The sequence below is a fragment of the Myotis nattereri genome (genome assembly GCF_964212035.1).
Source record: "Myotis nattereri genome assembly, chromosome: 11".
NCBI classification, from domain to species: domain Eukaryota; kingdom Metazoa; phylum Chordata; class Mammalia; order Chiroptera; family Vespertilionidae; genus Myotis; species Myotis nattereri.
In genome coordinates this window covers 82,709,907-82,723,502 of record NC_138086.1, presented here as the reverse complement: position 1 = coordinate 82,723,502, position 13,596 = coordinate 82,709,907, and the positions used below count along the sequence as shown (strand labels likewise).

The following is a 13,596-nucleotide window of genomic DNA, read 5'->3' as shown; positions in this document are numbered from 1 at the left end:
GAGCACTGGTGCTGGCCTTTGGGTGTGGGGAGCGTTTCCCCAGGACCTGGGCCAGTGGAGGGGCTGAGCTGAGCTTCATGCAAGGACATCTTGTCCTAAAAATGCGTGGTCCTCTCCTGACGGTGGGTTCGCGGGCCGACAGAAATAATAAAACTCGGCTCAACCTCGTCCCTCTCCACACGAACCACTGGATTCTTGCTTTCAGGGACACTTTCTCTTAGACGCAGACACAAATGATGGCTCCTTCACCGGGCTTCTCCTAACGCCGACTTCTCCTCCCCCCAAGGCTTCTCCTCCCCCCTGGGCTTCTCCTCCCCCCCAGGCTTCTCCTCCCCTCAGGCTTCTCCTAACCCCTAGGCTTCTCCTCCCCCCTAGGCTTCTCCTCCCCCCCCAGGCTTCTCCCCCCCAGGCTTCTCCTCCCCCCCAGGCTTCTCCTCCCTCCCCAGTCTTCTCCTCCCCCCCAGGCTTCTCCTCCCCCCCAGGCTTCTCCCCCCCAGGCTTCTCCCCCCCCAGGCTTCTCCTCCCCCCTAGGCTTCTCCTCCCCCCAGACTTCTCCTCCCTCCAGGCTTCTCCTCCCCCCATAGGCTTCTCCTCCACCCAGGCTTCTCCTCCCCCCAGGCTTCTCCTCCCCCCAGGCTTCTCCTCCCCCCTAGGCTTCTCCTTCCCCTGAGCTTCTTCCCTGGCTCCCAGGAAGCCCCTGAGGCTCTCAGCTCCACACTGGGGGGCTCTGCACTCAGCACAAAGCTGAGTTCAAGCCACCCCCCTCCTGTTAGAGAACCCCAGGAAAGGCTTGGTATCTGTCTCCTGCCTTAGGGCCTGGTCCTCACAGCCCCACTGGGAAGCCACTTGTTTTCTCTAAAATCCTCAGCCTGAGCTCCAAGGACCTCCCACCTCAGAACCTGCATGTGTGCGTTCGTGCGTGTGCGTGTGCATGTGCGTGTGCATGTGCGCGTGTGTGTGTCCTTTTATAAAACAAAACGCTCACATTTCTTTGAGGTTTTGTCCACCCCTGGATTCAGGTGCCAAAAGCCGAACTTGGTGTTAACGAATAGTTTCCCTTGGAGTCAATGAACATGTTGCTCACAGTTTCTGTATTTTCGGAAATTGCAAAAAATGACAGATATCCAGCCCCAGAAGTCAAGTAACTTTTTCTTTTAGATTTGTTTAAGTCTTAGAGGTACATTTTTGCTGGTTTTGTATCATCACAAGTCATCAACTATGTGGTTTTCATTTGCTAGGAAGGTCCAAGAGGCTGAGCAGGACCCAGAGGTTAGAGGTCAGGAGCCTGACCTCTCCGATAGGCAGGCTGGGTAAAGGATGGAAGGATGGTTTCTGACAAGATGCTGTAGTTGTTGGGTGTGTAAGTTTTGTTGTTGTTGTTTTATTTTTTGAGCAAAAGCAAAGTTTCATTACAGAAACGCTCCCTGCTGCGGGGAGGGACCCAAGCGGGTGGTTGTGTGTTTTAAAAAAGCAGCAGAATAGCTTCATACGAGGGAAAAACAGGAAGTTTGAGCAATAACAGATTGGGGCTGCAAGTGCTGGGGAAGGAGTTAAAGCAGCGGTTCTCAACCTGTGGGCCGCGACCCCTTTGGCGGCCAAACGACCCTTTCACAGGGGTCGCCTAAGACCATCCTGCATATCAGATATTTACATATGACTCATAACAGTAGCAACATGACAGTGATGAAGTAGCAACGACAATAATTTTATGGCTGGGTCACAACATGAACTGTATTTAAAGGGCCAGCAGGTTGAGAACCACTGGGTTAAAGGAATGATGACCTGTCAGTGGTTTTACACTAAAAAAGGTTAAAAATGGAGTCACTGATGTGGAATCTTGTGCTTAAAGGGGTGACTGAGGCTCATGCACTAAATCCTTTCACCTGGAGTCCTGGTGAGCCAACACGGGCTCTCCGCAGCCCAGCAAGGCCGTCAGTGGGCAGCCCCACGGTGGGGAGTGTATCAGTCAGCGCGGCTGTAACAAATACCAAGGCCACGCCTTCAGCACATGCTTATAGCTCAGCGCGGCGTCGAGGAGAGTTAGGTCCAGGTGTGGGCGGGCTGGGTCCTCCTGGGGCCTCTGGGTGCTCTCATGTCTCCCCTCTGTTTGTCTGTGTCCTAGCTTCTCCTTATTTTTGTTTCTGACAATTTTACTCAACTATTTGGGGAAAATGCATTCTTTTTTTAAAAATCCTCACCCAAGAATATTTTTCCCATTGATTTTTTTTTTTTTTAGAGAGTGAGTAGAAGGGAGAGGGAGACACAGAGGGAGAGAAACATCGATGTGAGAGAGACACACACCCTGTTCACACCCCGACTGGGAACGGGGATTGAGCCTGCAACCAAGGTTCGTGCCCTTGACTGGGAATTGAACCCGCAACCCTGCAGTCTGTGGGCCGAGGCTCTAAGCACAGAGCAACAGAGCAGGGCAAAATGCATTCCTTTTATGTGGAAGCAGGTTGTTACAGCGACAGATGGAAGCTCGGGCTGTTTCTAAAGGACGGAGCAGGGCATCGGGTTCTCATTTTATGGGATGCAGTCCGACCAGAGGAGGCCCACCTGCTGCCTGGACCTCATCTTAACCAACCGCACCTGTGAGCCCTGTTCCCAAATCAGCTGCTGGTCCGAGGTCAGGGGTCAGGACTTCAGCGAGGGAATTTGGGGGCACAGTTCAGCCCATGGCGGCGTGTTGGCACCGTCCGCTGGGCTCTGTCCTGTGAGCCCAAGGAGACTCATGCTCGCCCCCATTGCTTGGGCCTTCTGAATGGTACAGGGCCCCCAGGTGGCTTGGACTCAGTGCCACCCCCACCCCCACCCCAGGGAGAAAGATGCTGCTTAGCCCACTGGCGTCAAGTAAAGAGACTCCCTCCACGTTGTCCTCCCTAAGACCCCTCACCTCTGGGCTCAGCAGGGAGGAAGCGAGGACCCTGCCGCACCCTGCCCTCCCGTGGGTGGGGGGCCGAGCGGCAGGTTCAGGCTCTCCCCTAACCCTAACCCTAACCCGCTGGGACTCCTGTTAGTGTGAACCCGCGTTTCTTGCTGTTTTACAAACAAACCTGATACTCTGGGAAAGGGTCCCCTTCTGAGAGGCCGGGGCCGCATGCCCCCAGGGCACAATGGAATTTCACGCCCAGCGCAGAGCCCTTTGTCTCCAAGGAGCAGAGGCCTCAGCTAATTACACGCTTCCTGCCCCTTCCTGGATATTCTAGCCGCACCCACCCAGGTGTGTCCTCTCACCCAGTGAGGTCTCCCGCCTTCATTCCCTTACAGTTTTATTGTTTGCACGGAATGTTTTATTCCTTGTGGTTTTCAGTTGCAACCAAAACCACCAGCTCCCTGAGCAACTGGAGGATTTAGGAATGGGTTTGCCCTGGCTGGTTTGGCTCGGTGGACAGAGCATCAGCCTGTGGGTAAAAGGGCCCTGGGTTCGATTCCATCAAGGGCTCGTACTTTGCTACTCCCTGGCCTGGGTCCTGGTCGGGGTGCGTGCAGGAGGCAGCCAACCGATGTGTCTCTCTCACATCGGTGTTTCTCTGTCTTTCCTTCTCCCTTCCACTCTCCCTAAAAATCAATGGAAAAAAAATCCTTGTGTGAAGATTAACACATAAACAACAAAAAATGGGTTTGAACTCTGTCTGTATGACGCTTTGTTGAAGCGGAAGGAAAGTTACTTCGTCTTCAGGCCTGAGATTCAGCCCAGGTTCCGTCACAGCTGGTGCAAGGATACGGGGCAAACGGGCTATGTCCTTGGTGTGCTGTGTGCAAAGCGGGCTCCCCACTGCTAGCTGGGAGGGCGAGGGTGGGTGACTAAGGCAGTGCGAGTGAGGACGGGGCCTGGTCGCCTTGACCTTGGCACCTGGGAAGAGCCTGCCTGCGGCCTCTGCTTCCTCTCCTCTCTCCAGTGACCTCTGGGGCCCTGTTCCCAACCATTGTTCTCAGAGACCCAGGGCAGGAGGCTCAGCCTGGCCAGTGTGCCATTTTAAAATAATGTTTAAAAAAATGTTTTTATTGATCTCAGAGAGAAAGGGAGAGGGAGAGAGAGAGAAACATCAATGAGGAGAGAGAATCAACACCGGCTGCCTCCTGCACGCCCCCCTCTGGGGACCGAGCCTGCAACCCAGGCCTGTGCCCTGACCCGGAATCGAACCGTGACCTCCTGGTTCATAGGCTGATGCTCAACCACGGAGCCACCCAGCCGGGCCAGTTTGCCATTTTTTAAGAGACGGAGATACCGTAACGCTTTGCAGTTTATTCAGCACTATTTTATTTAAAATCAACCACTTCCCCAGGTCCTTTGCCTCGCGGAGTTCCTCTGGCCATGCATCCTGTTCGTCATCCTGACAGCACTTCGTTTTCAAGAACCTCCCCGGCACCGAGACAACTGTGAGTGCCCCTTATTGCGGATCTCAGGGAGAGCGGGCAGCCCTCCTCCGCTCCCGGGAGCTCGGGCTCTGAGCGGACGCCCGGGAGGGCTCCCCTGTCCCATCACAGAGGCTGCGGTTCTGGGGTGTCGGCAGCAGCGTTTACAGCTTCCCTCTTGGAGTAACAGCCACATGGTTGCTCACTCGGCCAGACAGATTGCTTCTTCTAGCTACGCTGACCCACCGGGGCTCGTGGGCAGCTGTCCACCCGGTTCTGTGGGGCACTTCCAGATTCCCTACAGTTACCAGTGTCCGTCCCAGCCGTTCTCATCCATCGCGTGTGTGTGTGTGTGTGTGTGTGTGAAGGGCAGGGGGCGGAGTGTGTGCCAAGAGCCGGGGGGAACGTGAGCAGCACTTGCCTAAGGGAGGTGGCTTACTGGGGCCACATTAGTCCTGAAAACCTAGGGTCCCGTCGGTTTTTCTAAACTTCTTCGTTTTATATGATCATTAGCAGCTACACTCCAACATTTAAGAATGCAAGGGGTATTAGACTTCAACATTCTGCGCAAATTAAAAACCCCTCCCCTCCCCTCCCCTCCCGTCCCCTCCGTCTGAGCGGGACAGAATTAATTAGGCAATAGCATGACAGGACAGGTTACTCTTCGGATTCTAACTCAGTAGCAGTGCATTTCTGCTGCCGGGTGCATGGGTCATCTCCTTGCACCCACCTCCAGGTTACTTGCAGCCCCGGGACCTGCCCAGCCGGGGTGTCCTCCCTTTTGTCCGGGGCCTCCTCTGCAACACCGGGGCGCGGTGCCGGAACACGAGCGACCCGGGGCCCACGCAGCACCATCTCCGGTAAGAGACGCAGCGCCTCTCAGCCCGTGGGGAGCGGGGCGAGCACAGGCGCCAGGCTTTCAGTAGCACCTCCGTCATTTGAGACGGGTCAGAGGCCATGACAAGCACAGAGGTAGAGTGACAAGGAAAACTGCTTATTAAACGCAGACGCGCACGGCAGTGCCTTTCCAGCCTGAGTGGTTCCCACGGCTGTTCCCCAAAGTGGTTGCTGAGCAACTGGCACGTGTCATTTGCATGCAAAGGTTTGTTCCTGTGGTTGAGACCGACTTCAGAGCGACCTGCTGAGCTACCCGTTCACGCTGGTGCCCAGTGCTGGCCTGAGCCGCCCGTGTGGTTGTTGGCCGCGCCCCTGCCGCCCATAACTGAGCTTTTCCTTCTGGGCCTGGCCCCTCCCTTCACCAGGCGACAGGGGTGCAGCTCTGACCCTTCCCCAGGCCACACCTGTGGTTCCTGTGGCATCAAAGACCAAACAGAGAAAGAGCGGGAAGTCTTTTCTGAAACAAGAGCCAAAACAAAGGGCGTTCACGCGAGGCCCTGCCTGGCCGGGAGCCTCTGGGAGGGGGCGGGGGAGGGAGCGCTGGCTCGGGGCGGTAGTTTGAACTTATCGGCTACGAATGGCCTGCGTTTCGGTTCCTCTGAACCTCCTGCCACGGATGAGCTAAGACATTTAAAGGTAAAGATGTGGAAACAGGCTCTTTACCTCTCAGCTGTAAGTTACAAGAAGAAACAGACGTTTCCAGGCAGTTTGGGCAGCCTGGTGCACTCTACACGGCGCTTACGTTGTCTGAGATGGGTATTGTGTATCCAAGCATTATGCAAAGAGCATCATGTGGAAATAGTCTGAAAGCAGAACCCCAAGACAGTCGAGGGTCTTCTTGTGTGTGTGGAGGAGGAAGGTGTTAACGTAAGAAAACCATTGAAACCTGTAAAGAGTTTTGTGAGTTTATTGGAGCCAAACTGTTGACATATGCCGGGAAGCAGAACCTCAACGAATTGAGATAGTGCTCCAGAGAATGGCGGGGTTACATCCGTATTTATACATTCCAATCAAAGGAGGAATGTAGGTGGTTTCCATAAAATTCATTGGTGACAGACTAAGGAGGAGGGATAAAGCAAAGCAGGGAAACCCCTGGGACTGGATAAACAGTAAGATGACAGACACATACTTAGGGGGGTGCAGGATCAATGAACATGGTGATGAAGGAATTGGTGGTCTCTGTCCTGGGCCCAGCACACCTGGCTGTGCCCCAGGGGCTCCATAAAAAGGGAAGTCACAGGTTACCCAGACATTTCAAGGACATGTTATCACAGATGCAAAAAGACAGATAGGCTCAGTGAAGGTAAAGGTTGCCCTTGTCAGTGAAGATATTGGCTTAGGACGTAACTGCCCACCATCACTGCTTTTAGTTAATGTTTAATTCCAGACCATCCTTTGTGGTGACTTTAGGTCTCCTAGTCTGCAAGACTGCCATGCAGGCCTCTCCTGAGCTTGTCAGGTCAGCCTGTGGCCCCTTTTGTCCACAAAGGGTTAACGTAAAAACATTCAAACCTGTAAAGAATTTCTGTGAGTTTATTTGAGCCAAACTGTCGACAATTGCTGGGAAGCAGTATCTCAACAGCTTGGGATTACGTTCAGGAGAATGGCGGGTTTTCATCTATTTGTATACATTGCAATCAAAGGAGGGGACGTAGGTGGGTTACATGAAATCCACTGGTGATAGATTAGGGAGGCGGGAGAAACCTCTGGGACTGGATAAAAAGTGAAATGATAGACACATACTTAGATGGGTGCAGGATAGCCAACAGTCAAAATTAACATGATAATGAAGGAATTTGTGGTCTCTGTCCTGGCGCCCAGCACATTAGGTTGTGCCCAGAGGGGTCCGGAAAAAGGGAAGCTACCAGTTGCCCAGACATTTCATGAGTGTGTTCTCATAGACGCAAAAAGACAGACAGGCTCAGTTAAGGTAAAGGTTAACCTTGTCAGGGAAGATACCGGCCTAGGACGTGACTCCCCACCATCACTGCTTTAGTTAAAGTTTCGTTTCAGACCATCCTTGTGGTGGCTTTAGGTCTGAGTTCGCAAGGCCGCCACGCAGGCCTCCCCTGGGCTGTCAGGGCAGCACACAGAACCTCTCGGGGAGCAGCGGAAGGGCTCGAGCTCTCCCGCACCTCTCAGGTGCTCGTGTCCCTCCTCACTCAGAACAGGAACCTGAAATGCTGTTCGCGTGGGAACGGGGGGGGGAGGGGGGGGAGGGGGGGGGCTTCCCACCAGACGGCACTGGCCCTGCCCCCTTCAGTTCTGTGCATCGGCGCACCCTTGAACCTGTTTCTCAGGTACCTACTTCCAGTGTTGTGAGTGTTAAAGGCAAGATAATTAAAAAAATATTTTTATTGATTTCAGAGAGGAAGGGAGAAGGGGAGAGAGATAGAAACATCAATGAGAGAGAATCATGGATCAGCTGCCTCCTGCCCGCCCCACACTAGGGATGGAGCCCGCAGCCCAGGCCTGTGCCCTGACCAGGGATCAAACTGTCCATAGGTTGATGCTCAGCCACTGAGCCACACCGGCCGGGCAAAGGCCAAACACTTAACACAGCAAGCCTGGCGCAGAGGGGGTTCCCGGAAGCCAGCTCGCGTCCCTGGCTGGTAGTACCTGCTTCTCCACGCCAGGGAGTAACTGTCCTTTCCTCCGGGTCCCTGCACTTCAGGCTCCGGTCAGTGTGCTGGACGCAGGGATGACAGCGGGAGCCGGACAGGGCCCCCGCCTGCGAGAGCCGTGGTCTTCACAGCAGCGGCACCTCGAGGCTGTGACTGACAGCAGGGAGGCCCGCGTGTGAGAAATGAGGTGCAGTAGAGGAAGACCTGAGGAAATGGGGGGGAAAGAGGCACCGGGAAGGCGCCCACACACGGGCTAGCTCACCTCTGGCTTCTGACCCTGCCCCCGACGGCCTTTCTCATTGGTTCTCATGTTGGTGCAACCATGAAGCCAGTTGACCTTTATCGCCATCAGTAAACATCCCCGTGGCCTCACTCTGCAGGTGCTCGGAGGCCAGTTTCCATTCAAGTCTGTGGGAACACGATCTCGGCTAATTGAGTGTGAACTCCAGGCCCTTCCTAATCCCCCCGGGAAAGTTCTTGGGCACAAGGCCCAGGTCTCCTCCCATCTGGGCTGTTATGATTCTGCAAACCCACTTCCCTTCCTGGTTTTGCTACGAGGAGCCTCCCCCTTAGCTGGCCAGGAGGGTTTCGGGGCTCACGGGCAGGGTCATTGGGGGTTGGAGAGCGGAGCGAGGCAGGGCTGGAGGGTGCAGGGGGCTAGGGTCCCCGAGCAGAATTGCTTCCTCAGACCTCAGCCGACTTGATTTTAGTGATTTCAGTTTGACTGTGGTGACTCCATTTTATTTCTCACTTTATGCCCCTCTCCTCCCCCCCGCCGCCCTCAGCCATTCCCCACCTCTGGGCCGTCTGATAGTCTCTGACCAGCCTGTAACCCCCACTTGTTCCCACTGGCCAACCATTTTTTTTTCAGGTTTCAGCCCAACATCACCTCCGCTCAGGTCAATCTTGAGCGCAGTCTCTACAGCACACTTCCACGCACGCGCGGCCTCATCCGATCTCACTGACCGTCCTCCTGCCATTTACTTCACCCACAGTTTCGAGGCACATCTGTGGACTCCCCTCCTGTGTCCTCCATACCCAGGGGTGGTGGTGCCTCCGTTCGCTGGTGTGTTTATTCCCAGCACCTTGCACAGGGCGTGCTGCAGCACATGCGAAAAATAAATGAAAAAAAGTGACTAATAACCATGTAAAATGGTTACACTTCACAGATAATAACGGGATTGAGAGCAACTTTCTAATTTTAAGTTGGGAAAGGTTGTAAAAATCTGAATTCCACTCTGGATGACAAGCAAGGAAAATGGGTTCTTCGGGCAGCCGGTGGAAGGGGAAATGGGCACAGGTTGCATTGACAATGACTTGATACTTGGCATCAGGAATCTTAAAAACGCCCAGGACACGTCCTCCTGTAGACGGTTCTGTTGGGCTATCATTCTGCTTGCCTGAAGTCCGTCTAGGTTCGGAGCCACAGATGCCCATCACGAGATCCATGACCTGGCCTTCTTACAAGAGATGCAGGACCTGGCTGATGACGTGCGCGAGCTGATGGACAAGGCAACAGACTTAAAACAACTGTGGGTGGAACGCTCCCGGGCTCCAGGCAAGTCAAGCTCACACTGTCAGCCTCTCACCTGGACACGGGCCTGAGCAGCCCTGCACTGGGCCGGGCGGTCCTTCTTCCTCTTAGAATAGGCGCCCTGCCTGGATGAGGCCCAGCACCCAGAGAGGCTGCGGAGGGCGAGCGAGATTCCCACCACCTCCCCCGGGATGGCACACTGGGCACAGCCTTCAGAGCGGCTGCAGCTCATCCTGCTTATCTCTGCAGACCCTCCTCCATTCCCTGTCCTCCTTTCTCCTGTTATTGCTTTCTCATCCCCTCTTCCTGTTTTAAGTCCGATCCTGCCTTACACACACACACACACACACACACACACTGATCATTTGGTTCCTCCCTCTGGTAGACTTGAATGGGTCTTTCTATGCTTATAACACTTCAGTTATGATCTCTTATGCTTGGACCTCAGGGTGGGGGGCAGGTAATTGCCTATCTTTCCAAAGCTGAGTTATTGCCTACAAACTTCATCCATACTTTGGGGTCACAGTGATCCTGTTCTCGTGCCTCCCCCGCAACTTTCTAACACAACCCCATCCAGAGTTGCCAGGTAAAATACAGGACATTCAGTTAAATTTGAATTTCAGGTAAACAATTTTTTAGTTTAAGTATGTTTTTATTTCCTAAATCTGGCAACCCTAAGAACCCACTTGCAATTTTTTAAAGTTTCCTCACCAGAAGGTATTTTTCCATTGATTTTTTTTTAGAGAGAGTGGAAGGGAGAGGGAGAGACAGAGTGAAACGTTGATGTGAGAGAGGCACATCAATTGGTTGTCCCCCGCAGGTATCCAGACCAGGGCTGGGGATTGAGCCTGCAACCAAGATACATACATGCCCTTGACTGGAATCTAACCTGGACCCTTCAGTCCACAGGCCAACAGTTTATCCACTGAGCCAAGCCGGCTAGGTCCAATTTTTCTTTTTAAGTGATTTCCCCCCTCTTTATAGAGTAATACAAGAAAGTGAAATAGAAAGTTTGGCAGAGAAACGAAGCAGGTGAAGTTATGTATTACTTCTAAGAGAGAAACCAGCACCTTTGTGCAGGGCGGAGCCAGGAGGGGCAGGCTTCACCGTGGACCAGACGCATTACCGCGGACTAGAACGGTTCCAGACACGAAAGATGGAGTCCTGATTAGCAGGTGCTCTTGGGATCATTGTACTTTAGTAAAATGTGTTTTTCAAATGAGCTTCTCAACATTCTGTTAAAGAGAGAACTAAGTTTTTTGAGAGGCAATCTCCGCTTCATTTTCAGTTTGCCACTATTTGAGCCATTTCTCACGATAAAAGAAAATCTCTATTCACAGCACAACAAATGTCTTGGTTTTCTACACCAAGTAATTCTTCAGTTCTCTGTGGGCACTCACTAGGTCTGGAAAATCACAATTTTTCGCTTTTCCTCTTCAACTTTTTCTTTCTTTGCTTTCTTTTCCTTCACGTTCTCTGTTCTGTCCTGAATGGTCACAATGCCTGTGGAATGAGAGATGGATAAAATTATACTTTTTCTGCAAATTAGTGAAATCTGGTTTATCAATTTCCCCAGGAATTTACTTTACTATCCAAGTGTTTTAGAAATCGAAAGTGGCTGTCTATCCTTCAGTCAGGCGTGTAACCATATTGTGGCCCAGACTCTGTGTTGAGCCTTTTGATTTTAGAACTAAACGGCCGCTGAGCAAGTGCGCTCTGACTGCTGGCTGAACTAACACGTCTGAAATCTTCTCTGTTGTAGGTTCTCCTTATGGCCCCAGCTTCCTAACAGTAAGTATTGTGCCGGAAGTTTGAAACATGGTCTTCAGAGACAAATGGTTAGGCTGCAAACACGGTTTCAATCTCCTGATTTTATCTTCAGCAACAGCCTGTGGACTCTGGTTTGGGGAAGGCACACTCCCCGAGGAGATGGGCTGGAAGAGGAGCTTGGTCTGGGTCCAGGGCAGCAGGTGCAGTGAGGCCTGGGGGGCGGAGCAGCAGGTGCAGTGAGGTTGGGGGCGGAGCAGCAGGTGCAGTGAGGCCTGGGGGCGGAGCAGCAGGTGCAGTGAGGCCTGGGGCGGAGCAGCAGGTGCAGTGAGGTTGGGGGCGGAGCAGCAGGTGCAGTGAGGCCTGGGGGCGGAGCAGCAGGTGCAGTGAGGCCTGGGGGCGGAGCAGCAGGTGCAGTGAGGCCTGGGGCGGAGCAGCAGGTGCAGTGAGGTTGGGGGCGGAGCAGCAGGTGCAGTGAGGCCTGGGGGCAGAGCAGCAGGTGCAGTGAGGCCTGGGGGGCGGAGCAGCAGGTGCAGTGAGGTTGAGGGCAGAGCAGCAGGTGCAGTGAGGCCTGGGGTGGAGCAGCAGGTGCAGTGAGGTTGGGGGTGGAGCAGCAGGTGCAGTGAGGCCTGGGGGGCAGAGCAGCAGGTGCAGTGAGGCCTGGGGTGGAGCCACAGGTGCAGTGAGGTTGGGGGTGGAGCAGCAGGTGCAGTGAGTCCTGGGGGCGGAGCAGCAGGTGCAGTGAGGCCTGGGGGGGCGGAGCAGCAGGTGCAGTGAGGCCTGGGGCGGAGCTCTGATGTCTGTGACATCAGGTTAGCGCTGAATCCCGCATCTGGGTCCCTCTGACTCGCCCTGGGCATGACTCCCGCTGCGGCCCATGTGTCGCCACTGAGGGGTCTTTGCGCCCGGATGGACCAGCGGGGCCGGGAGGGTGGAGCACCTTCACCACAGGAGGAGGTAGGGCTTCCGCATCCGCTGGTTCTACTGCGGGTCTGACTCGATGGCCGGGGCTTGGAGTCACCCGAGAAGAAGCCGGAAGGAAGCAGGACCCGGATGGTACCACGTCCTGGTGGGACCTGATTGGTTGAGGACATCACGCCCTGTGCGTCGGCTTTTCCTTCCGACCAGCCGCAGTGGCAGGCACTGAGCGCGTTGAAACGTTGAAACGGGTCCGCGGGGACCGGTCCCCGCACGTTGGTTCCGCCCCGAGGTCTCTGCTCAGCGCTGGGCGGTGACTGCGCCTGCGCGGACGGCCTGGCGCCGAGGAAGGAGCAGGTCCCGGCACCACTGGCCTGAGGACCAGGCCCGACGGGCCGCGAGAGACGGGGAGGCCGGGGCCGCAGGGGGAAGCCGGGGCCGCGGGGGGAAGCCGGGGCCGTGGCCATGGGCCGGGGCCCGGGGCCCGCGGACGTGGGGCCTGTGTCGGGGCGGCGACGGGCACAGGGAGGCCCTTCCCGGACACGATGGCGCTGCCGCCAGAAGACAGCACGGGGGGCGCAGGCGCGGCCGGGGTCCCCCAGCCCGGGGTCCCCCAGCGCCCCCTCTGCGCTTCGCCTCGCGAGCTGGGCCCACGCCCGGTGCCCACGGGCCCGCCCCGCCCGCACCTCGGCCGCCGCCTGCGGTGGAAGCAGCTCCAGCCCGGAGGGCGCTCCGCGCGGTTGGACCGGCTCCCCGCCGGCCTCGTTCTGCTCCAGGAGGAAGCGGCCACTGTGGGTTCGCACCGAGGCTGTTGGCAGAACGCTCCTGTAGCCGTCGTTGTTGTTCATCTTCCCTGGGTGCTTCCCCATTGGTTCTTGGAGAGGGAGGGGGGAGGGGGAGAGGGAGGGGGAAGGAAGGGGGGAGGGGGAGAAGGAGGGGGAAGGGAGGGGGGAGGGGAACGGGAGGGGGAGGGGGGAGGAAGGGGGAAAGGGGGAGGCCGGCATCCATGTGACCGCGGGCCTGGGCCGAGACCCGAACCCATCACCCTCGGGTCTCACTGCTGAGCACACGGCCAGGGCTGGCCGGCATCTTTATTCCCCTTTCTCCGCACCGACGTTTCAGTGGTGGTGCCACCAAGCCCTGCGCGGCCGTGGGGAGGGGGTGGGGATGTCCGTGGGGAGTGTTCCGATCGGACAGGGTGTGTCACTGCCATTGGGTTTAGCTGCGGTAACAGAAAAGCCCATCGCAGCGGGTGTCCCTTACGCACAATGGAACACTCCTTCATGGCTAAGACCTGCCTTGCAGGCACGGAAATCGGCTACAAGAGCAGACCTCGGCCCCTCTTCCCGGCCCACGCTGGCACGACATTTAAAAGCCCGACCTCACAGTCATTTGTACATCTCTCTGTTCACAGCACTGTGACGTAGCAGGCGTGGTCTCTGCCAGCTGAGGTTCTGGCTTCTGACACTGCAGCCCACGCCCCATCATTTAATTAAC

General features: G+C 55.5%; 1 protein-coding gene across 1 annotated transcript in view; it reads left to right on the top strand.

The window, feature by feature from the left end:
* Positions 1-13,596, top strand: part of ABCA13 (ATP binding cassette subfamily A member 13) — a gene marked incomplete at its 5' end in the record, with an annotated part of 113,718 nt that overhangs the window by 2,099 nt on the left and 98,023 nt on the right. The window contains 4 exons of the mRNA XM_081102009.1: positions 4,290-4,383; positions 5,096-5,219; positions 9,296-9,438; positions 11,177-11,205. Of these exons, the coding sequence (XP_080958135.1) occupies positions 4,290-4,383; positions 5,096-5,219; positions 9,296-9,438; positions 11,177-11,205 (390 nt within the window). The remainder of the gene's footprint in view (positions 1-4,289; positions 4,384-5,095; positions 5,220-9,295; positions 9,439-11,176; positions 11,206-13,596) is intronic.